The 23712-nt window shown below is 46.2% G+C and overlaps 1 protein-coding gene across 1 annotated transcript in view; it reads right to left on the bottom strand.

Moving 5' to 3' along the window:
* Window positions 1-23712, bottom strand: part of kmt2a (lysine (K)-specific methyltransferase 2A) — a 36806-nt gene that overhangs the window by 5598 nt on the left and 7496 nt on the right. The window contains 31 exon segments of the mRNA XM_063906433.1: window positions 72-246; window positions 332-406; window positions 630-856; window positions 940-1011; window positions 1798-4299; window positions 4528-7156; window positions 7278-7424; window positions 7545-7705; window positions 7866-7944; window positions 8039-8150; window positions 8299-8457; window positions 8540-8677; window positions 8762-8856; window positions 8953-9167; window positions 11066-11136; window positions 11755-11865; window positions 12117-12293; window positions 12559-12743; window positions 12925-13038; window positions 13879-13999; window positions 14302-14400; window positions 15480-15626; window positions 15748-15984; window positions 16128-16201; window positions 16305-16857; window positions 16859-17048; window positions 17178-17406; window positions 18292-18469; window positions 19062-19744; window positions 19747-22383; window positions 22491-22563. Coding sequence (XP_063762503.1) covers window positions 72-246; window positions 332-406; window positions 630-856; window positions 940-1011; window positions 1798-4299; window positions 4528-7156; window positions 7278-7424; window positions 7545-7705; window positions 7866-7944; window positions 8039-8150; window positions 8299-8457; window positions 8540-8677; window positions 8762-8856; window positions 8953-9167; window positions 11066-11136; window positions 11755-11865; window positions 12117-12293; window positions 12559-12743; window positions 12925-13038; window positions 13879-13999; window positions 14302-14400; window positions 15480-15626; window positions 15748-15984; window positions 16128-16201; window positions 16305-16857; window positions 16859-17048; window positions 17178-17406; window positions 18292-18469; window positions 19062-19744; window positions 19747-22383; window positions 22491-22563 — 12665 coding nt within the window.

The raw sequence follows: 23712 nt of genomic DNA, 5'->3' as shown, positions 1-23712 counted from the left end.
ACGAAAGTGTACTTTTGGCAGACCGTCTACATATACAGTATGTGTGTGTGCAGGGGCATGTGTGTCTTTACCTGTGGTTGATCTCTGCACGAGCCGACCCGTGAGGGTTGATGGGAGGTTCCTCGGTTTCCTCGGGTTTATGGAAGCGGAAGCGGTAGCTGCGACAGTGTCTGGAGCCGTAAAGCTGCTCGAGCAGGAAGACCACAGCCTCGTGCACGACTCCCAGCATCTTCAAACCATTCACACCTGGGAGGAACAAAGAAAACCGTTGACAATGAATCAAAGACTTATCTGTTCTTTGTTTTATTGTAAAGTTAGAGTGATGCCTCACCTTCAAAGGAAAGCTCATTGAGCCGTGCGTTGGAGCGAGCTTCCTGCACCTTATCGGTAAGGGATTTCCAAGCCTCTGTAGAGGGAAAGGCCGTTCAGTATTTCAGTTCTATGTTTTACACTCACTTATTACATTTGTAAAGTGCATTTGGCAAAAACAGTCATGAATTGTTTTAAAACATGGGGTAAAGCATCAGTTCTTTGTGAGAACAAACAGCCCTGTGGACTGTATATCAGCAACAAGCTCATTATTGCTGAATACATTTTTAAGACGGTGAATGTGGAGTACTTTTTTTCACCTTCAATACTCTCACAGCGGATGTGGAAGCCGTCCTCGCTGCAGATTTCAAAGATGATGCCCTTCTTGGGTTTGCTGTCCAGGCCGGTGTCCCTGCTGTTGCCGTCTTCGTCAGGTGCTGAAGCCACAGGAAGAGACGCGGCTCCCCCTGCTGCTGATGGTTTGTCTTTCCCCACTACTTTCCCCGGTACCACAGGACCTTCAGATGTCTTCTTTTTACCAAGCACACTAAAAAAAAGTTTACGGCAAGCATTATAGTTATTCTTTATATTCAGTAAGACAATGGGCACCTAGAAGGGACGACTGCATACCTCTTGTTGGTTGCCTTGTCAGCGGGCTTGCCTGTGTCCATGGGTTCGGGGTAGTTCTGCTCTTTGGAACTGCTGGAAAAGAAGATGGGAATATATTTTATGCATAGTACTTATGGGGACAATTAATAGTTGAAGATTCATTCAAGATTCAGAAATAATTTCAACTATCCATTCCAATGTTTTCACTATTCTGCAGCACCGCTGTTAGGTCATGAATGAGTGTAAGAGTGGTAAGTACTATGAGCCTGCCACATCAGTTGAACAAATTAAGTGGAACTGACATTGTTGGTAGCATAAACAGGCCGAAATATTTGGTTAAAACAGTAAATGTTCTATGTTTGCTGCAGTGAAGTCCCTGTGTCTGTATATAGCGAGTAAGCTCTGTGCCAGACTTAAAATGAGCCATATCGCTTGTCAGCAACAGGTAATTTTGAGGCTTGAGAAGCATTTTAGCCTTTTGTGCTCTCTGACTAATTTGACCTTCAGTTAAAACACCAGTCATAACGCTGAACTCAACTCCTGGCATTATTCCTGGTCTTTTCCATCACTGTTTCTGAAAAGGGAAATAATGGGAGTAACAGGCCTATAGACGTATTTTCTTCTTAATACGTGTGGTGCTTTGGATATCATTTATGGGAATGTAAATGATGGTTTATGTGCATTTAAAAAAATATATTATGAAAATGTGCCAGGGCAAAACTTTTACCAAAAAAGAAAGAAGCGTTTTGTATATTACTCAATGTCACATTCTTTATGCAGAACCCTACTTGTTACTGACAATTCCTCCCATTTGTTGATGTGAATAGAAACAAACCAAAAACACAATACATCTCCAGTCATAAATAATAACTGTCTCACCTCGGGTTTGAGCGATGTCGTCCTGCGGGGTTGCTGTGAGGCTCCTCTGCCTGCGCCGCCTTGAGCTTCTTCACGCTGGTTGAGTCTGAACTCTGCCTGCTCCTCTTTGTTTTCTGCTTGCCTTTCTCTGCTCCTGAAGTGCAGGAGTTAGGCGGCCTTTGCTCTGATGATCTGGAGATGGGAGTTGTTCTTCTGCTTTGGGAGTGTGCGGAGGTTTGTGTGTTGGTAAACACTCCAACAACACGGCCCTTGGCTGGGCTTAGAGAGGTGGCTAGAGTGACATTGGTGTGGTGACTGGAGTCCATAGTCTGGGCTCTGTTGATGGGCTGGGGCTGTAAGTGGACATTACTAACTTCTGTCTTTCCTTGCTGGTTGACAGCCATGCTGATAGTCTGTTGGGAGGGCAGTACGCAGATGCTGCTGGCTATAGATGTCTGCATCAGAGGACCGCCTGCTGATTGAAGGACCATTGGTTGATCTGACAGGCTTAAGCTGTGAGGATTTGCCTTGAACAGGATGTTGCTAATTGGCCCTGTGATCTCAGTGGAGCCGAGCATAGGGGTGGAGAGGGAGACTGTTCCTGATGCAAGAAGGCCAGCAGCACCACTAGAGGGCACAGACACAACATTCAGCACTGACTGACTGGGGTTCAGCCCAGAGACTGTGCAAGGTATGAGGTGAGTGGAGGAATCGTGGCCCAGGAGGCCAGGCTGGGCGGTACCGGGAATCCTTTGCTGAAGGAGGGTAGTGGGATCCAAGTACATAACCCCGCTTGATTTTGGTCTCTTGATAATATTTGGGACCTTGCGCTGAGACGTGTAGAGGGTGCCAGGAATGGTAGCAGTTATCTGAGGGGAAGACAGGTTGATTAGGGTCATGTTGGGAGGGCCAACTTCAGATGGGGCCAGGGTGGGCTGGCTACGAGAGGCCAGTTTTTTTCGTCGAGGACGAGAGATGGGCCTCTTTTTGCCGTGAGCTGAGGCGAGTACAGCCGGGGATGAAGTGAGAGAGGAGGGACTGGACACTATGGCAACACTGTGACTCCGACCAGCTTCTGAAACCAGAATCTGGGGCTCATGGGGCAACCCGATGAGAAGCCCTGAAGTGGTGCTAGGGATTCCCGTCTGGAAGGCCGCCTGTGTGGCTCCTGTAAAGGTGTGAATCTGGGAGGGGTGAGTCATGGTGCCCAGGACTTTGCCTCCAGCAGGAAATATTGGCTTGCCCGTGGATATGGCAGTATTCAAACCTGTGGTAAGTGTCATAGTGTCCATCACTCCTGTGCCAATTTTTTGGGCAACACCATTAGGGACTGTCTGAAGAACGTAGAGGGGCTGGAACTGCTGATTGACCACGATGAGCTTGTCGGGGCCCGGTTTGATGACTGCTGCGCTGGAAACCTGAGCCTGGGATGGTCCTGGGCCAAGTACTGGACTGGGGCTGCCTGAGCCTGCAGCAGAAGTAGGGATGTACTTTTGACCCTGAAGAGGTAGAGAGGGTGAACTTGGCAAACCAGGGGTACCAGAGCTCCTGGGTACATCCTGGTTCCCTTGGGGTTCAACCACCTGACCAATGGCAGGGCTGGGAATGAACTGCTCAGGAGTCATGTGACCCTCTGTGCCCTGTGTGTCCCTGTTTCCCAAAGTTGTAGTGTCATGCTGCTTCACTGACGGTGACACACTCGGCCCGGCTCTTTTCTTGCTCCCACTCTTTTCTCCCCTGATGGTCTCTGAGTCGGAGGTCAAGCCCAGCATTGTGCGGTCTGAGGTATCAGAGATGAGACTCCCAGCAGTGTGGTTCTGACCGGTGCTGACGGAAGGGCTGCGTGTTGTCAGGACCGAGAGGTCAGAAGGCAGCTCCAAAGGAAGATATGGCTCCTCTACAGATATGGAGCTACTCACACTACTCTCCACTACCCCTCCGCTCTCAGCACTGGGCAGCTGCTGGGAAAAGTCTTCAAACAGAATATCTTTGGGTCGGTTGACATCCACTCCAACATAGCTCTCATCCAGGAGCAGCTCTGAGGAGGACGGCTCAGACTGCTGACCCAGAGCCTGCATTGACATTGAAGGTGTGTTGAGGACAAATTCCATGATGTCAGAGGGCAAAATGTTACCACAGTCATCACTGTTGTTGTTGTCAGAGTCAGATTTAAGCAGGTCTGTGCTGAGGGATAGTTGGGCCTCGAGAGGATCCTGACCCTGAGGCTGGGACTTGACCCCGCCTCCGAGAGGAAGACAGTTTTCTTTCTGGTTCTTTCTGCCTTCTCGCAGGTTGCCACTTGCGGCTCCCCCGCTGTTGTCAGCGTCCTTGCTAGAATCATGGGGGTCAGCTTTCTCAGTGTGCCTTTCTCTGCCCCTTCTCCTAGGAGTGCTCTTTTGTGGCGTGGAAGAGGAGGTGGCTTTAGTCGTGGTGGTGGTGGTGCTGGTGGTGCAGATGCTGGTATCACTCTCTGATCCATCGTCCACGCCATCGAGCTGGCCAATATGCTGCTTGCCTAAGGTCCTGTGAAACAAGGCAAAGACAATATATCTTATTATCAGAGATAAACAAAGGACTGTCTCAAGCACACACTGCAGGAGAGACACATCACACAGCAGAACGTGGCCTGTTTACTAGCGTTAAGAACTTTTGAAAACTTTTAAGGCCTTGACCTCCTACCCTTTTTATAGACTTTCAAGGACCCTTTGGTACCAAAGTATTCATTGTATCAAAATAATTGTGTGTACTTACAGAGCACTCAGCATGTCCTCTTCAGCTTTCCCTTGAGCCATTTGCTGCTGCTGCTCCTCATCTTTAAGAAAGCGCTGCAGCTGGGATCCCCTTCCCAGACACTGGTCTATCCCTTCTATGGATGGTAGACCTTCACCAGGATTAATTATTGTTCGGGTGAAATTGTAGTAGTAAGGGTCTTTACCCCTCTGTTTCATTTCACTGTCATCATCGTCGCCGCTGTCCACTGACGAAGAGGAGGTGCTCATATCATCTGCTCCATCCACCTGCCCCTCAGCCGACTTCTTTCGGCCACCGCTCCTCCTCTTAACCACGCCCCCAGTTCCATCCCCACTGCCGTAGAAAGGAAGGTCCTCTTCTCCGTATGAGCGGACCCCATAGAAAGGCGTGAGGCCGAAGAACATGTTTGAGCGTGCGCGGGCACTGCGTCGAGGGTAGCGCCGCTTGGCCGACCCCGACCCATCACTGTCGTCCTCGTGATGTTTTTCATCTTGGTCATCTTCTGGGCCATCCCCCTCATCTTCTGTGCCTTGAGTGAGGAGGCTGTGGTGGTCTTGGAGCTCGCTGTGTGAGAGCTCCTTGCGCAAATCCTCTTCCTCTGTCGGAGTCTGGGTGTCAGATTCAGAACTGTCACTGCTGCTGGCAGAGGGCGAGGAGAAGAGGGCGGAGCGAGCAGAGCGACGGGTCCCGTGGCCGGCAGAGACGGTGGAGGTAGTGGTCGTGGGACAGGAGGAAGAAATACTACCCACATTGCTGGTCCCATTAGGGTCAGTCTTGATATCCGTCTTTAGTGCAGTTACGGTAGGGGGTTTAACAGATCTCTTTTTCTCTTTAGAGGACAACGGCAGCTGGTTAGTTGTTGGTTTGGTTTGAGATTCAGAGGAGGTCTTCACTCCTTTCTCCGGAGCTAATCCCCCCTGCTGCAGCTGCTGTACGTTCTCCAGACTGGAGCTGTTCTTCTTCTCAGGACAGGAGTAATTTTCTCTGCCCTTCGAGGATGACCTGTCCCCTCCTGGGTTATCAAGCTTCTCCCCCTGAGCCTTCCCGTGGGCTTTGGTGCTGTTTCCAAACACTGGAGCTTTGCTATTGCTGCTGTTGTGGGAGCCGGGGTTTGTGGCAGCATGTGCGGTGGTGCTGCCTGTTGCTTTAGTATTATTGTTCAGAAGGGGAGTTTTGTTGCTGCTGCTGTTGCTGTTTTGAAGAGTCTTTTCTCTTTCACGGTCTTTGGACACCTCTCTGCTGCCTGTAGTCTTAACTTTGGGGTGTTTGTCTTTGGCAGCTGGGGCTGCAGCCGGTAAGGCTAGGTGCATGGAGCCTCGCTTGACAACGTCATCTTCTGCTGGTGTCCTTGAAGACCAAACAGGCTTCATAGGTGCTGTTGCGGTTGGACCTGATGAGTGATCATTTGATTTCCTTGAATTGGACTTCTGGAATGAAGATTGTGGGGAGCCGGATTTCCCAACAACGGAGTCCTTGTGGAATGCAGCTGGCAATACATTTCCAGTGGCACTACTACTCTCTTTCCCTGAGCTGAGCCTGTCCTTAGACTGGGGGATGCTGGAGGTGGGGGTGGCCCGGTGACGAGGCATCAAACCTGCAGAAATCTCCTGTTCTTTGCCTCCGTGTTTCCCTTGCTTGTCCGTCTGCTTGGCACTGCCAACTCTCTGCTGACAGGTGAGAGCAGCGGCGCCCACAGGAGGGGAGGACTGGCCTGAGCTTGCAGGGGCCAGTCTGGGGCTCTTACCCTCACCTCCAGCCTGTTTGGACTGACTGCCAGGGTTACTATCTTTCCCTGAGGCAGAGTCTTTGTTTTTCTCCAAACTTCTATAACTGGAATCTCTAGAGGAAGGTCTAGCCTTATCAGAGTCTCTGCTTGACGGTCTATCTTTACCTTGACCTGAGTCTTTTCCTGTTTCCCTGCTATGTTGTCTATGTTTCTCAGAGTCCCTTAGCCCTGCATCTCTACTGAGAGACTTAGATTTATCAGTATCCTTATAGCTGGAATCTCTAGAGGAGGATTTGCTTTTATCGGTTTCTCTATTGCTTGACTCTCTGCTTGCCTGTCTCCCCTTCTCAGAGTCTCTGTTAACTGGTCTCCCCTTTTCTGAATCTCTTAAGGGATCTCTACTAGGAGGTCGCCCCCTCTCTGAGTCTCTGCTTAACGTTCTCCTCTTTTCTGGCTCTTTTGCTGGTATTTCACTGTTGTCAGAGTCTTTTTGCCCTGTTTCTCTGGATGATCTGTTTTTGTCAGAATCCTTAGAAGCTTGGTCTTGACTTGAAACCCTCCCCTTGTCTGCGTCTCTAGATGCTTGCTGCCTGTATCTGTCTGTGGGGAACGTTCTACATCTTTCATTTTCTCTCTGGACTGGACTCTTAGCTGAGTCTTTGCTGATGTGTCTGGATTTTTCAGGGTCTCTGGCAGGGGAGGGGATGAGGGGAGGGGGAGAGGTAAGGGGTCGTGACACAATGTGAGGTGGGGAGGTCACCCCTCTGTGTCTGTTCAGCTGGTGCGGAGAAGGAGAGAGCGAAGGGGAGCTGTGGCGACGTGAATCAATATTCCGCATGCCGGGGTTCACCAAGGAGTCTCCTACTGTCACAATCTCATGGCTTTGGGGATGAGAAGTGCCTCCTAAAAAAAAAGAAATGGAAATTAAAATGGACACGTTCAAATGAAATTCATTTCTACAACAAATATCAAAATTACTGTATTTAACTAACTTATTCTTCTTCAAAAAGGAATGTATTTTTACCAGGAGAGGGCATGGGCCTGGGGCCTATAAAGCGCTGACAAGGGGGGTAGCTGGGGTGTCGGTTCCTGGTGTAAACCCTGAGCTTGGGGGTGTTGGTGGGGGAAAGGGTGTCAGAGCGCCTTGGAGATTCAAATGGATCTGGGAAGTCTTGATATGAAAGAAGAAGAATTTCACACAGAACACAATTTAGATCAAGACCGTAGCACAATTGGTTCATCATACTTTAAAACATTCAAACCTGAACTTGATCAAGTCAGAATAGTTTACCTGCTATGTGAGGTGGGCTGTGTGCTATCGTGCGATTCTCCTCAGGAGCCATCATGCTTTTGAGGTCAGACTCTAAGACTGTCGGGTGACAAACTATTATTCTACAGGTGTACACACAGCGTTTCCTGGCATCCAAAGTACTCCAGTACACCCTCGAACATCTGGAGAAAAGATAATAATATATTCAGTTAGGGTTGGGGTTATCAATTTAAACGTCCTCCAGCAGATGTGCATTAATTGAAGGGATAATAATGGGGTTGCAAAAAAATAGCTAGGAAAGACTTTCAAAGAAATGAATAGGTAAAAAAAAAGTAAACTCACTGGTATCCTACAGGGAAGAGTTTGCGTTTGCAGTCTGAGAGTTCAGTCAGTATCCCCAAACAATCAATAGTCATGGATCCTGCAATGACAGTTTATAAATAAGCATTGAGACACTAGGAGTAAATCAAGGAAATGGACTTTTATCCACCAACATTTGCCATTGATCAACCTACCTATCATCATGTGAACATTTTCGGGCTCCAGTCCTGCCAGCCACTTCCTCCTGAAGCTAATGCCCTCCAGGTCCACCAGGATCCTGCGGGTCACCTCAAACCCAGACACCACCTGGAGAGAAAACACAAACATAGGAAAGGTAAATTATTATTATTAATTATTATTATTTATGACAAAGTTGTGAAAACGCGATCCTACTTTTAAGGTGGCTGCCATCTAAATGTATTTATGAACTTTTGAACTAAGGAGTTTCTCTTACTTCTCCCTTAATGAGGTCCCTGTGCTTTGGACAATAGACTTTCTTGTCCTCCAGGAAGACGCAGTGGCACTGGCGGGCGCACATGAAGTGGTAGTTGCTGGTGCAAGAGGTGAGGCAGCAGCCAACTGTGGCCCCTGGCTTTTGACACTTCTCACAATGCTGAATAAAAAGAACAACAGGTTTTAAATGTCTGGCCAAGAAATCAATAAAGAAAAGAGATGTGATTGACCAAATGTCTTACCAGCTGTTTTCCCCTGAGAACAGCCATGTGAACATTCTTCAGCGAGCCGTCGTCGTCTTCAAAAACCTCGGCGGACCACAGTGCGCAGTTCACATGCGTCCACTCATTCTGACCAATGTACAACAGCCTGCCACCCTCCTGAAACAAACAGGCATGTTATACAAGTGACACAGAGTCATTGTTATGTTTGTCAAAGAGAGTTCAAATAGCTTCTTGACTCACATTAGTGTTTTCATCCCCATACTTGAGACACAAAACACATTTCCTGTTATCACTGACGCCTGGCGGAGGAGGAAGCTCTGGGCTGTCTTCACGATCTGGGGAAAATAATTCATTAAAAAAACCTATAAGTGACAAAATGTGCAAAAAGCATGCATGTAAGTATTTGTACATATATCTGCATAATAGCTTACCAGGTAGAAGTGGGGGTGGTGGGGGTAGAGATAAAGGGAGAGGAGGAGGGGATGCTGGAGAATCTGGTTCACCGGGGGTTTTGGGCCGAGGAGCTGGGATGATCTTTTTCATGAGGTGGGGGAGCTCAGCGCGGGAAAGCTCCTGTCTCTCCTGCCACTGGGCGTAGTTGTGGTCCAGGGACGGAGGAAGCACAGCGTTGGGGAGAAGCCCGCTGCTGGAGAACAATGGCAAACAGAGACAGGCAACATTAATAAGGTCCCTGGCATTAACAATGATTGGATCATTTGCAAAGTTGTGATTGCTTATTGTCTGTTATAACTGTTTGATTTGCCAGCAAGCAGCCAAATAAGATATCCCTTAATGCAGACAGAATTTAAAATAAATAAAAATAAAGATTTCGAGGGTGTTAGAGAGAGAGAGATAAAAGATTTTAAAGCACTAAGAGTCTTTAATCTATCTACTATTATACAGATTACTGCAAGCATCTCAAGGCTTTTACCAAGAAGCCATAACAGCCATATGATTATTAGGTGAGCAGTTACCAAGTCAAGCAGTGCTGGTTAATTGGTGTCTTGTGAAGTCTCATACTTAATAAGACGGCTGAGGCAGATAAACAGGCATTTAAAGCTGGATCACTAATACTCAAATACACCACAAATATGTATGAAAGAGTCTTCAAGTGAAATGTGAAGCTTTTATGGTTTCCCTCCCACAATGCCTGGAGGACAGGCAGAGTAAATGGTCTGGGAAAGCTGATATCTACAGTATATAAGTAAGCGAGTGAATGAGAGAGTTAGTAAATGTGTGTGAGTGTGTGTGTGTGTGTGTGTGTGTGTGTGTGTGTGTGTGGGTGTACAGGAAACATCCAATATGCAGAACGGTTAAACAGAATCAATTAAAGAAGGTTCACATAGCCACAACGCATTGACTATGAGCTTTGATTAATTCCTTCAGATAATATACAATGATAACCCAGTCATCCCTGTAAACAGCATCAATTATTCATTGTGATAATTTCATTCTTCATCATAGATGTGAAGGCATGTGCATTAATCAATAGTGCTGCTGGCCTCCGTGAATACGTTTGAGACTACTGTTCAGACACTTAAATAAACTGAACTGACTGGGGAGATGGTTTCATTGACCTATTCTCTTGTCAATAAAGAAACACATTTGGACTTTGTCTCTGTTGATATCTTTAAAAATGACATCAATCAGAATGTATAGGTGTCCTGTGGTCTATTACCAACTTCCCTGCTCGCACCTCTCCATGCGTCTTGTGACCACTTGTGATTGGATCTCACTCCGTGATAAAAGGTTCCCGAGCCGAAATTCTGTTGATTATTCTAGCACTCTAGTAATATGAAGCCGTCAGCACACAAATGAGTCAACCATGAATGGTTTAATGTAGCCCAGGATTAAAAACTAAAAAACCGACAGACTTGTTGATTTCCGTAATCACTCTAAAAGATAAAGAGATGATCAGTTGAATTCCTGATCCTCTTTATTTCCAGTCCCTAATACAGATTTTTTTGGATAGACAGCCCCACATTGTATAAATATTAGTTCACTGCTTTCTGGTTTTCTCCTCTATACAGATGATGGTGCAGCTTCTCCCAGAAAACCACATCTTACTCCTCATTTCAATAATTATAGAGCCAAAGTTCTTGAAAAGTGCTGTTTTCCAACAAGCTCTTTGGAATGGGTTCATAGTACAGGAGTATTATATTTAAATGTTCCTCTCTGTTATTACAATTATAACTGTCGCTACAGGTTTGGAAAATTACAGCACACAACTCTATTTAAATGAAGAGCATTGGGGGCCCTTGCTTTAAATTTCAAATTTCAAAATGTCAGTTTGAGCTTTCTTTTATTGTTCAGTACCTTTGCCTGATTGTATGGCTTTCTTTCAACCCCTTTAAATAAATTGTAGAATATACCTGATTTCCAGAAACCTCAAAGCCTAACACTGTAAAGAAAAATTCTAGAAGCAAGCAACTTGTGAAGACAAATTATGGTGTGCATAACTGTGGTGTGTAACAGTTGCATACTGCACTGGAACCTCAGATATCAGTACAACTTCTTGAACTGACTACAGTGGCAGACACTCACTTGGAGACTTTTTGCCGTTCCCAGAGCCTGGACTCTTTCACTTTGAACCAAGGGAAGATTCGGTCCATTTGCTGAAACACAAAACATTTAATGAAGTTTGCACATCAGCTTCATGAAGCACTAGAAATGCATGTGTGGCAAGATGTTGGCTATCTTAATGTTTCCATACTCCATGAACAAGATGAGGGTTAGGGTGATCGCCAACCCCATATTTACTCTTGTTTTGGGAAAAGCACAGAGTGTTGCCTAGTTAAATGATGAGCATCCTGTCAGTTTCCTTAAATTTGTGCCTACGATCTAGCACCTGGTTGCTAGGTTTTAGTATACACCGCCACACACTTTCAGTGGGTCTGTACAATGTTTTTTTCTTTTTAAATCCCACACAATTGGCATTTAACCTATCCTATCATTTAACCTGGGCCCCCCAATCAGAGGATAAAGACAATAAATATGTACATCTTCTAAAACATCAAACATCTGCATGTAGGCATGTGGGTAAAATACACATCTGAAAATGTGATGAGGTGATACAAAACTTAAACTGCCTGACATGACCTAATGTGTCCAACTGTTTTCCATTGTTGAATTTGACAGACCTTGTGACCTGCACTTTCATTTTGATTTGTTTTTGTTTCTGTTGACAGGACTGACATGATCCATATGACCTAGAGTGGATTTGAGGTTCTTACCCTAATGAAAAAGGATTTGACCATGCTGTTGGCTTTCCTGCTCTCAGGCTGGCCACCATCACTGTTGATGGCCGTCTGAATGATTCTCGCAATGTCATCACTGAACTCCAACTGTGGGTGAAATGAAGACACACACACACACACACACACACACACACACACACACACACACACACACACACACACACACACACACACACACACACACAGTGAGGATGAATACTGGTTAAAGGTCATAGCTGCTGAAGCTTTTGATGTTGATACTTGAAGTAATTCAACACCTCTTATATGTTCTCTTGAAGAAGCAAAAGGTCCGGTTCGACCAAACAGCAGAGATGCTGCTCAAACAATACCATGCTTACCACTGAATTGTAGCGACCTTGATCCATCTTTTTCTCAACAGACTCCAGATCTGCAGGGGAGTCACTGGGAGGTGTGGAGGTGACTTCTGTCAGGACTGGAGGATCTGGTCCCTCTGGGGACCGACGTGATGGAAGACTCTCCTCTGTTTCTGGGTTTAGCTCCGGAGGCTTCACCGCCTGTGCCAAAGCCAGAGCGTTAAGAGGAGTTAATATCTCACCATTACATTCATTTATAAAAGATACACAGTAAGGCCAAACAAAGAGAAAGAAATATATAAGAACCGTTACAGAGAAAAAAATAATAAGACGTGTCAATACGAAGAAATGCAAATGAAATTATAAAGAAAACCAAAGGACATCACTTAAAATCCATCAAAGTAAACAACTAATAAAAAGGTGTACTGGAACCACAGAAGAAGAAACATCAGTGTGTGTATCTTACCTGTCTGTAGCGTAACAGGTGTGAGGATGTGCGTGAGTTGAGCAGTGCAGTGAGGACATGGCGAACGCAACCCTGAAGCTCCCTCTCCAACACCGTCCTCCACTCAGCCGGATGGCGCTCGGTGCATTTCATGCAGGTGTAGACAACACTCTCTGGCAGCTTTGATAGCAACTCGTACATTTCATCTGGGGGACAGAGACAGAAGATTGGTTATTATTGCTCCCATTATTGGGTGAGATCACTCACAGGATGGCTGCCAGTCAGCTGCAGAGACACTGACAACTGACGAGACAAATGAAGTGCAACACATGCTGCTGAATACCAAAGACAGCCCTCTGCTTGTGAAGCAACGGTGTGTTTTAATACCTGTCAGATTTTCACACTTGGCATGGACCCAATGGTTGCATCGGCTACACTCCATCATCTTGCTGTCGTAGTCATCATCATCATAGCACTTATCACACAGTGGGCAGAAGTTTCCTGAGAGAGAAGATGGCACAGTGAGTTAAAACCACTCAAATATCATTCTTTCATTGGCTGTCACCTTCCTCAAGTTACAGAAAGACTCTTCAAAATACAGGTCAGATTCTTAGGATATCCTTCTCTTTAATCTCAGAATGAATCCCAGGTGGTGTATATGTTCTGTCTCCTTAAAGCTGGGGTAGCAAGTTATTATGAAAAGTAAAATAAACACCATGGTTTAAAAACACAGCCCTTCCCTGCAGTTCTCTCTCTTGCTGCTCAGTACTCCATCCCATCCAGCCAGCTGAACATGGGCACATGCACACGCATCATACTGTAAGTGAGCTACTTATTAATTTCAATCATCCCGATTGTGATTGTCATCCTGATGCCATTAAAAAGAGAAATACTGTCCTGTTTACTCCCAAAACTTGAGGGCCTGTGCCATGACAAAACTGTGATTTGAGGCTCTAGCTAGCTACATAGCAATAGCTCCTTTCCTATAGTTAGAAAGAGGCTTATCTATTCACAACATTTTCTGTCAATCTCTGAAATGCTTTGCCAATATTGACACATGTTTTATTGTTATTATCAGACTTTGGTTTTGCCTCAAGGATTGTTGGACACTGTTGTACCAGGAATTCAGGGAGGAATTGTCTTTTAAAGGACCTGTAATTGGTCAAAGTTCCTGTCACAGACAAGAATTCCTAATGCGTGAAGACAGAGCTAAGAGGAGGCGCAGAAGTCTAGTTTTCTCACAGACCTCTTGAATTGCACTATAGTGAAAGGTTGACAAATAAAACCACAAAAACTGCCCACCCCAGCTTTAAGCCTGGGCTCTGCATGTTTGTCACTTACCTTTAGCAAAGAGTTTGGCACAGTCATGACACATGGAGAAGTCATGTGACCACTGGGCATCCGAGGATTTCCCAGGTTTAGTGGCTCCACAACTCTTACAACGCACACACTTGGTGCACACCTGTAAAGAGAGAACACATAAACAAGGTGGTGACAACACGGACAAATCCTGCAAGCAGTTGTGTAAAGACCAGGAATTGTGTGAAATTGACACTGTGAGGAGTAAAATGTTTTCATAGACGCTGCCTGTGAGAGGGTGCCATGAATGTAAGTAACACTGTTGTGAGAGTTGGGAGAAATGTGTGAACAAAAGGAGAGGTAAGATAGAAATGTGTGAGCATACTGCAAACGTTTGGTCAGACACCGGTGAAACTGTTACAGTTACATAAAGATGAGAGGGTGAAGAGTGTCGTGTTTCCATACCCAGACTTTCTTCTTCTTGGTAGGTCTGGTAGGGTGGTTGGGACCCAGGCACTCCGGGTGATAGCTGTTACGGCACTTATCACACTCTAGCAGCTGCTGCTATAATGACAGAGGCCAAAAGTGAGATGGGATTGTAAAAATAGCAAATGAGGCAACATTTTACCGTCCATGAACAACAAACAAAACAGTTCTGGTAACAGGAATTAGATCCAAATATGTCAACTTTTACTGACCTGGAATGGTAGCATTCACCATAGCAAATCAGCGGTGTTATGAGCAATAATCACCATAACAATGTTCTCAAAAGAGAATGAGGGTATCATAATAATGTGGTAATATGATATTCAGAGATCTAACTATGTGTTTATTGAGGGGCACATTCATAAGCGGACTTCATGGACCATCAGATATCTATTGTCTAAGGCTTTAGGAGGCAGCTTAAGTGGGAACTGTATACAACTTGTCAGGTTTTTGACAGCCATACAAGTGCAATCATGTTTTTGGCTTTGGGTCGACACAATTAGCGACACACAGCTTTTTTCTTTTCCACTACCACACAAATACCCATCATAGCATACTAAAATTAAAAAGACATGGACAGGTGTACAGCTGTTTCATGAGAATCTCTCTCAATGAAACAAAACAATTGTGCTTAATATGTGAGGCACATTAAAAGTGTCCCTGTTGAGTTTTGTTGATTAGCCCTATGTAGCAATATTCTTTTAAGTGCAGTTCCTGGATTTTTTGGAACGCTTGTGCACTTGCATCTACAGGCAGTTGACACAATACACATCCTGCCAATGGTTTCACACCACTTCCCTGATGTGCAGGTGGCTGTAACGTGCAGAGAAACACAGCAACGCACCAGCAAAGTCAGGAAATGCCCCTTTGTCCCTCTGTGCTGTATAATGTTAAAATAACATAGACAGCTAAGGGAGAAACTCCACAGGGCTACTTCAAATGGGACTTCAAAGATCATCTCACATCAGGCAGAAATTACACAGTACTTGAATTTAATGATAAAATCATGGCAGGAATCAAATAAGCTGATTAAGTGCTGACTTTGGCCAGGCTAGCAGGTTTCTTTCTAGGGAAGATTGTCCAGGCTTTACACACTCTCACTTATACCTTTTCAGTGTATACCTTTTGAGACAACAGCACTGAACAGAAGGGCTTACTTTAGTTTTCTGATGCTGGCGTCCACAGGCCTGGCAGAACCTGCACCGTCGACAACACCAGTTCTCAAACTGCTCCTGGAGAGGGCGCTCTGACTCCCCCAGGCAAAAGAGATGGAACGGCTCACAGCATACCTGGCAGAAGACAAACTATAGAGAAAGAGAGAGAAATAACAAATAGTAAAAGGATGGGTGAAGAATACAGAGACTGTTAGGATACAGGTTTAATCATTAGCATTAGCAAATACTTCAAGACGAGAGTGTTGTTTACCTCAACGTTTCCGCTGCTTGCACATAAGAAGCAGAGCACCCGGGGTGTGACAGGCACAGAGCTGAGTAGGCTGAGGCCACCAGCCTCCCACACCTTCTCCACATCATGGTCCCTTTTGAAATCCACTCTGATACGATGCACTCCGTCGCAGGGCGCTCTAGACTTCGCCTGGCCCCTAGTCGAGGGAGTGCTTAGCCAGTTTAAAGTACTGCTGCTGGTGGGTTTAGTGGTCAGCGGCTTCTCGTGTTCATAGACAAGAGGAGAGTGATAGAGGAGGGTGAATATCCGAGATTATAGGTGAGCACTCCAAGTGTTTATGAGAAATATGAGAAAAATTAAAATACAGTTGGATAAAAGCTGACCAAGTGACGACTATTTACCTTGTCTTTTGGTCTCTGTTTAGGCGACGGAGGAATAGGTCGAGAAGTTAGCTTCTTCAACTGCTTTGATTCAACTATGCAAAAGAAACAGGGCATAAGTATAAGAATACAGTTAAGTATAAATGATATATTTATTTCACCTTTAATATGGGACATAAAGGTGCATATTTTATTCACCTGTATCTGAAATGGTTGTAGTTGAGCTGTGCTGTTGCGATGATTGCGGCTGAGGCTTCTTCTTGGACTCACTCAGAGGAATCTTGGGTGAAGCCTCTCTTTTTGAAGGAGCCTGACTGGTGATAGGCCGTTGCTGTTGCTGCTGTTGTTGTTGCTGTTGTTGCTGTTGTTGCTGTTGTTGTTGTTGTGACGGTTGATGAGATTGCGTCGACTGGGAGGGGGAATTCTGGGCTGAAGATGACGACGAAGAAGATGATGAGGATGAAGAAGATGATGAAGTGGAAGAGGAGGATGACGATGACGAGGAGGAAGAGGTTGGTACAGACTGCTGTGGTTTGTTTCCCTTCTTGGTGGTGACGCTGCTCGTGACCGAGGGCGGTTTGGCGTCTGGTGTCGGGGCTGGAGACTGGGACTGGGCTGCGACTGTGCTGAGTGCCTGGGGGGGGTCGCCCGGGGCAGGGGAAGATGCGAGAGCTGGAGAGGACTGCTTCGACAACGACTGCTGTCTTGATTTCTCCTCTCCCAGCTTGAGTGGCGGAGTTTCACTCTTTTTTGCGCGGAGGTTCCTCCTTTGGTGGTGCAGGGGGGGGTTTGGGTCCAGAATCAGAGATCGGACCTTTCACCGGATTGAGAGCCTCCTTCTTCTCAGACAATTTGTTCTTTTTCTTGTCTTTCTTTCCTTTGCCTTGCTTCGGAAGGATCATCTTCGAGGGCATCCACTGCAAGTTCTGACACTTCCTCATCCTGGAGAAAGTGACAACATTTGACTTTTAATTTCTTAAAAATGTAATTCTAAATCAATTGGTTTTAAAAAAACATGGTCAAATGTTTTAATAATCTATTGTGACAAACAGCTCATCGACCATGACTCACTTGCAGCACTGCTTTTTGATGTTTCGTCCTCCAAACTTAGGCTTGTCGAGACAGTTGGTACAGACACCACAATCTTCTGGAACTTGGCAGCCTGAGCATTGGCCACAGCGTCGCGACCGGCGGCCCTTCTTGGGAGGAGCTTCTTGAACCGCCTTCTGCCGTGTCTCCCGTGGCTTTATGGGAGGGGACTGCGGCTCTGCCTCCTCGGAGCCTGCTACTGATGACTTGTCTATGATAAAGGAAAGATCCCAAATAGAACATTATTACTGACATAAGAATGAACAGGATATACTATACTCAGAAGGGATTAGATACTGAAAAGAAGACCTGGTTAGAAAAAGCAAAGAAGAATAATTATTTCTACGATATTGCTCAGTACATATAAGCATGACAATTTTACAATTAGGAAAAACATATCTGATTCATCTGGAAATTTAACAATTCCTATCAATAGAATGCTCTTCCCATTTTCAATCATTTCCTTTAGGATACACTGTTATCCTTGGTCAATGGACACTTCATTGGCTAAATCTAAATTAAGATAAACAAATGAGGCTTTTATGTTTGTTTTTCTTTCAGTTGTGTGAAAAGCAGTCGATAGCAAAAGTTTCAAAGATTAAAAAAATGTCAATGTAAAAAGTATTATTTAATGCATCCTCTTTGTCACACAAAATGTATTACAATAATGTAACTGAGCTATTGATATGTCTCTGACATCAGGTCCTCTGGCCTGACAGCATTTCACATGTTCCTACATGGCATGAAAGCAGTCAAAATAACAGGAACGAGGCCGCTCCATCACCACTTCACTGTGTACTTGTGCTCTGATTGATGAATGCTCTGCTCTTGTGATTAGCCCGTCATCACTGCATGATGCACAATGTTTCAGAACTCACGCAGGTGTTGTTTCTTATATAACAAACACTCAACTCAGACCGTTCTGTAAGTCAATAATCGTTTAAAAACACCACAATACCAAATCCCCTAATAACTATGTAAAGTAAAGTCCTGGTAATGTGTAGTTTGATTTTCAATGTCATAAAATTGTTTAAATTCTGATAAATGTGCTGTCATTATATGAAGTGTCTCAAGAATGAAGTTGAGTGTGCCTCACCATCATTCCCCATGGAAGATAGGATCTTCTCTCTCTCCTCCCAGGGCAAGGCACTAAGTGTGGGCATGTCGTCAGGGAACACTGCCCGGTTACGGCCAAGAGCCACAGCTGCACGACGACATACATGCTTGATGCGTGGACCCCGGACTGAGGCCTCTGAAGAGTCACTCTCTTGACTCTGCACAAAAGCAGCACAAAAATAGTAAGAAGCTTCATCATAGTAACAAATACAGAGACACATACCACCACAAAAGTACAATGTAACAATACGACATTTTAGGATTCTGTTTATGTCCTTAGGATGTCAATATAATTAGTTTTGATGTTTCACCTAACTGAATAAAACTCTTTCTCAATAATGAGGATGATGAGGATGATGAGTTGACCGAGGCCATACATAGAAGAGGCCATGAGTCAACTGGGACAGGAAATTTTTATTTTCTTTAAAAAAAGGGCAAATACTGCCTATAATCATCATGTTTAGAATAGATGAGTATATTCTGGAAAATACTTTCAAAAGATCAGCCCATGCTGCTTTCTGCATAATGTATGAGGCTACAGAATTCCCCTTCAGTAACCCCCTCTGTGGGACTTTCCTGTTATCAAGTTTCACGTTGAGTACAAACACAGATTTCTATTTGGAGCAATTATTCATTGCATCGTGTAAAAGTCAGTTGCTTTTGGTGTTAAGATGAAAATGAGATAAACAGAGAAGCTTTGCTGAGGAGACACAATCATTATGACAGCAAAACATGAACAGAAAAACTGACCTGGCCCTTCATCTGCTCTGCAGGCTTCAGCTTACTCTTCTTTATCTCGAAGAGCTGAGCTTTGGCCTCTCTTAGCAGTCTAACTACACGCTTGTCGGTCACAGGCTGTTTCTCTGCTTGTGCCAACATTGATCCTAGAGAGGAGACAGGGAGCTGTTGTCTGCCTGGCTGCCCTGGAAGGTTTGCTGTCTGCTGGCTAGGAGCGCTTTGTTTCTCTTTCTCCTTATCCTCTTCCTCCACCTCTACTCCTTTCTCAGAGGGTCTGACTTTCTTGGATAGACGTCCTTTAGCGCTGGATATAGGAACAGAGGAATGGTGCACACGCATCTCTGAGGAAGTAGTGTCAGAAACCGTGTCAACTGACGTTGATTTTTTTCTACCTGGAGCCTTTTTTGGAGCAATATATAAAAGAGCATCTTCGTCCCTCCCATCAACAGTAAACAGGCTGGAAGGTGCATTGGGGGAGCCATCTGGTGAAGAAGCCTTAGTTCTCTTCTCCAAATCCTTTCTCCCTTCCCTCTTATTTTCTTTCTCCTTCTCTCGGTTTTTCTCAGATTCCCTTTCTTTGTCCTTTGAAGCAGGTTCCTGGGGAGCAGAAATACATTTTTCTTTACCTCCTTTCCCAGCTCCTCGCCCTGTGTCCTGGGCACTGGAGGGAAAGTGAGGGAAAAGTGGAGGTGGGTTCCGGCAGCCCCTCTCCTGGTATCAGGTGTCCCTTGTGGGGCCAGACCCATGGATACTGTGGAGAAGGTGCTGAAAGGAGGAGGAGTTAAGGCACTAGTGGATAGTGGACTTGCAGAAACCCCTGGCAAAGAGCTGGGGTTACTACAGGAGACAGAGCCTGACAGCGCAGACATCTCAGAGGAACCTTTCCCCAATGATATCGGGCCTCCACTTTGGCTGCTGCGTCTGGTCATTGAGTGGGAAGGAGAGCGTGGGTGACCACGTGGTGTAACAGAGACAAGCCGCCTCCTGCGCCGCGAGCTTCTGTGGGAGCTCGAGGACGTCTGGTGTGGGGAGAGAGAGCCAGGGCTGCTTCCAGAAGATGAGTGAAGGGTAACAGACTCAAATATTCGAGAGTGGGCCTCGCTGGGTGTGAACCGTGGAGCACGAAGCAACGGGCTCCGCTTATGGTGTGGAGCATCAAAGCGGGATGAAGAGGGGTGTTGGTGGTGGCCGTGTGAGTGATGAGGGGCAAATAGTCGAGTCCCTGTTCCTGCTCCGCCGCCCTGTGCAGGGAACACCACTGGGGCAGCTCCCCCTGCTCCACTCACACCTTGGGGCAACAGCCCTACATCTTCAAGTGTGAGAGGTGGGGGACGGAAGTTGTCAAATATGGGCTTGCGGATGAGGCCTTCCTTGGCATATTTAGCGGAGGAAAAGTACTGCTGTTCAGGGTGGGACAGGGACGTCCAGCGGAAGGTGGGTTCTCTCAGAATTGAGCGATTTCGTTTGTCTGACAAGCTGGACAGCACTGACGGTCCAGACAGGAATTGAGGCATGGGGTGAGTCATCCAGGGGGACTGCGAGTGGTGTTCACTGATTGCAGCTGTATTGGAGGAAGTTGACTGGGGAGGCTGTGGAGGGGAGAGGAGAGGGGGAGGCGGAGGTGAAGAAGACGAGGAGGCTGTGGATGAGGCTTGCTGGGAATTTACAAGTGTAGAAGGGGACATCAGCACTCCTGTCGGTGGGCTGATGATGGGTTTTTTAGCCCCAGCGGTTAGAGGCTCTCTCAACCTCTGGCTCTGATTTCCCCGGCCCATCAGCTGTCCTCTCCGTCCTCGCCGACTCCTCTCTATCAACACTCGCTCTCGCTCCGGCTCAGAGGGTGGAGAGGGAGGCCGGGAGCTGTGTAAACGGTTGGCCTCTCTCTCGCCCTGGGAGGACGGAGAGTGATCCTCTTGCTCTGACAAAGCCTGTGTGGCCTCAGAAGCCTGGGAGTCGCACGATGAATCATCCAAGCTGGGACTACTGGACCTGGAAGACTCTGCAGAGGAGAGCTGGGAGGAGTGCTGCGACACGGCACTTGAGCCGCAAGACGCCGCACTGCTGCTAAATCGCCCATTGGCGCCATTGTTGGTGTTGCTGTTGAGCAGACTAGCAGATGCTGACGGAACTGCAGGGATCGGGGCAGGAGGTGGAGGAGGGGGGAGGGAGTCAATGGGAGCATTGGTGCCAGTGCTCGTAGAAGCAGGTGTGGGGGAGACCAGTGCAGGAGACGGTGAGGAGGAGGTGGTGGAGGTGGGTTGGGCAGAGGTGGAGACAGATGAGGCGGCTGCTTCTAACCGTGCTATCTTCATTTGGGGTGGTGGGGTTCCAAAGTTGCCCTCATCTTCAATGAAGCGCTTTGGGGTTTTGATGATGCGAAGAGAGACGGTGCTGACCACAGGCATGATGAACTGCCTAATGTTCTTCAGTTGCGTCTTCCTGATGCCAGTGTCAATAGTTCCTGCCCCATTCCCCCCGATGGTTACAGCTTCTTTCTCCAGCCGCTTCTGCGCTCCTTTCTTTGCGCGTTGCAGCAGCTGTTTGGCGATGGTTGCATCAGTGCGTTTTGAGGAGGGGACAATTCGGACAGGCTTTCTATGGCGAGGGCTTTTTCTGAGGCCCACTGTCCTGCCTGGCTTGGAGGGAGACGGGGAGGCAGGTGGATTGGAAGAGTCCTGGTCCTCAGCATCATCCACATTCCTCAGCATGGGCTCCTGAGGAGTGTGTGTTTCTGTGCCTCTATCCGCCCCTCTGACTCTGAATGCCTTCGGTTTCCCTTCCCCACATTCAATGGAGGTAGACAGCTGTGCAGCAGCAGCAGCTGCTTCAGCTTTCAGACGCTCAGCTGACGGCGGTCGCCCGCGTCTGCGTCTTGGTACACCAGGCAAAGTCTTTAGCCGTGACTTGAGAGGGGCAAGTTTGGTTGCTCTCAGCCTCTTCAGGTTGGTAACTTTGGATTCACCCCGCCCACCTTTTGGGAGGTTTGCCTCTGTGTCATGTGGCTGAGCAGAGCTCTTTCTATCCTTCTCCTCCTCTGTGTCCATGCCCAGCTCAGACCCAGCTGCTCTGCTGTCCTCCCCTGCTGCATGGCCGCCTGCACTCCAAGCTTTCTTGCTACTTGAAGACGGAGGTCGGCCCCTTCTCTTTTCCCCAGTCCCAGGTGGCCTCCCAGGCAGCCTTTTTACCTTCTCAGCTGGCCTTTCAGGGCCATCAGGTTTCGCCTGTGTGGGAGAGGGAAGGGATGAGGGGGAAGGTAGACTTGCAGCACATTTTAGGGTAGACAGGGCCCGTGGGGGACGTCCTCTAGGCTTCTTTTCCTGTATGGGTGGGGTATCTGATAAAACAAGAGAACAAACAGAGGCCATTTAGTAAGCATGCAACCTATAAATAACCTGTTCATGCATAGGTATCTTAAGAGAAGACAGTAGAGAGTCACTTTACCTGAGGGGGTTGTTGAAGGACTCTGTATTCTTTCCTGCTCAGCCACCAGTGCAAATCCTCCAAATGCTTCTTCCTGCAAATAAAAAAGAAAATGATGAATGTTTAGTGACCATATAATTTTGCTAAAATACAGGGAAGAAGCAATGTTCGTTAACAGGTCAAATTTACACATCGATCATGGCACATAGTTGTAAGTTGGCCTACATATGCAACGGTTGAGTCATTTTTGAAGTGACTCAAATGAAGACCACACTAAAGGCTATAATGATGTCCTAAATCTCATTTTCACCTGCTGGGTTTCTCTGCTGCTCTAACATTTACCTGGCTTTTGAGATGACATGCTTGCAGTTGAAGGAAGCTCAAACCACAACAGACCAGATAAATCTTACTTGGTGTCAAACATGTTGCATTTTGTTCCAGCTATTCTACCTATATTCTTACACTAGAGCAGTCTTGTGAGGGTTTAATACTTATTACATATCAGCATATGTGCCTTCCACTAGCAAGGCCACACATGTAAGGCTAGAGGATGGCACCAGAGGTAAGGAAACACTGTTGCATAAATATAAAGGGTTTATCCTATGTGCGCAACTTGGATGGACAAACTGTAAAAACTAAGACTTGGTTAAATTTAAATTTGTCTCAGCTTTGACAACCTGTAAAAGCAACTACACCTAACTGTTACTTTGGTAAGTTAGTATCCTAACATTACCCCAACTGTTTATCTCCAAGAAATTGAGAGGACGTTGTTCATTAGTTCTAGATTTTTTCAGACTGAAGGAAATGACTGGCGTGTTCGTAAAGTTATCTGAAAGGACATGCGGAGTCATGCTTCAGTCACCATGAAGGTCTTTACCATATGTCATTCAGTTCATTCCTCAAATAGTTGGCAAGATTTTATACTTTAGTTACTATATTTTGACAGTTTGACCTTTTATGACTCACTCATGTCAATGTTTTCTACTGAAACACACCAGGTTTAAAGATTCCCTCATAAATGTGTCTCTGGGTGAATGGGATCTTAGCTGTTATCACCTCGGTGCAATAAAATATGTTTAAAAAAACATCAACAAAGCCTAATCAGCCATCTGTCCAGCCCTAGGTTCTAATCGTGGGTCAAACATGGCTGATTTTAAAGGATGTGTAATCAATGAAGTGCCATGTTCATTCACAACCAACACATACTATTCTCCAGAAACAAATGTATGCAAATACAACAGGA

This window comes from Eleginops maclovinus, chromosome 18 (assembly GCF_036324505.1).
Source record: "Eleginops maclovinus isolate JMC-PN-2008 ecotype Puerto Natales chromosome 18, JC_Emac_rtc_rv5, whole genome shotgun sequence".
Taxonomy (NCBI): Eukaryota; Metazoa; Chordata; class Actinopteri; order Perciformes; family Eleginopidae; genus Eleginops; species Eleginops maclovinus.
This window is presented reverse-complemented; position numbering and strand designations above follow the sequence as displayed.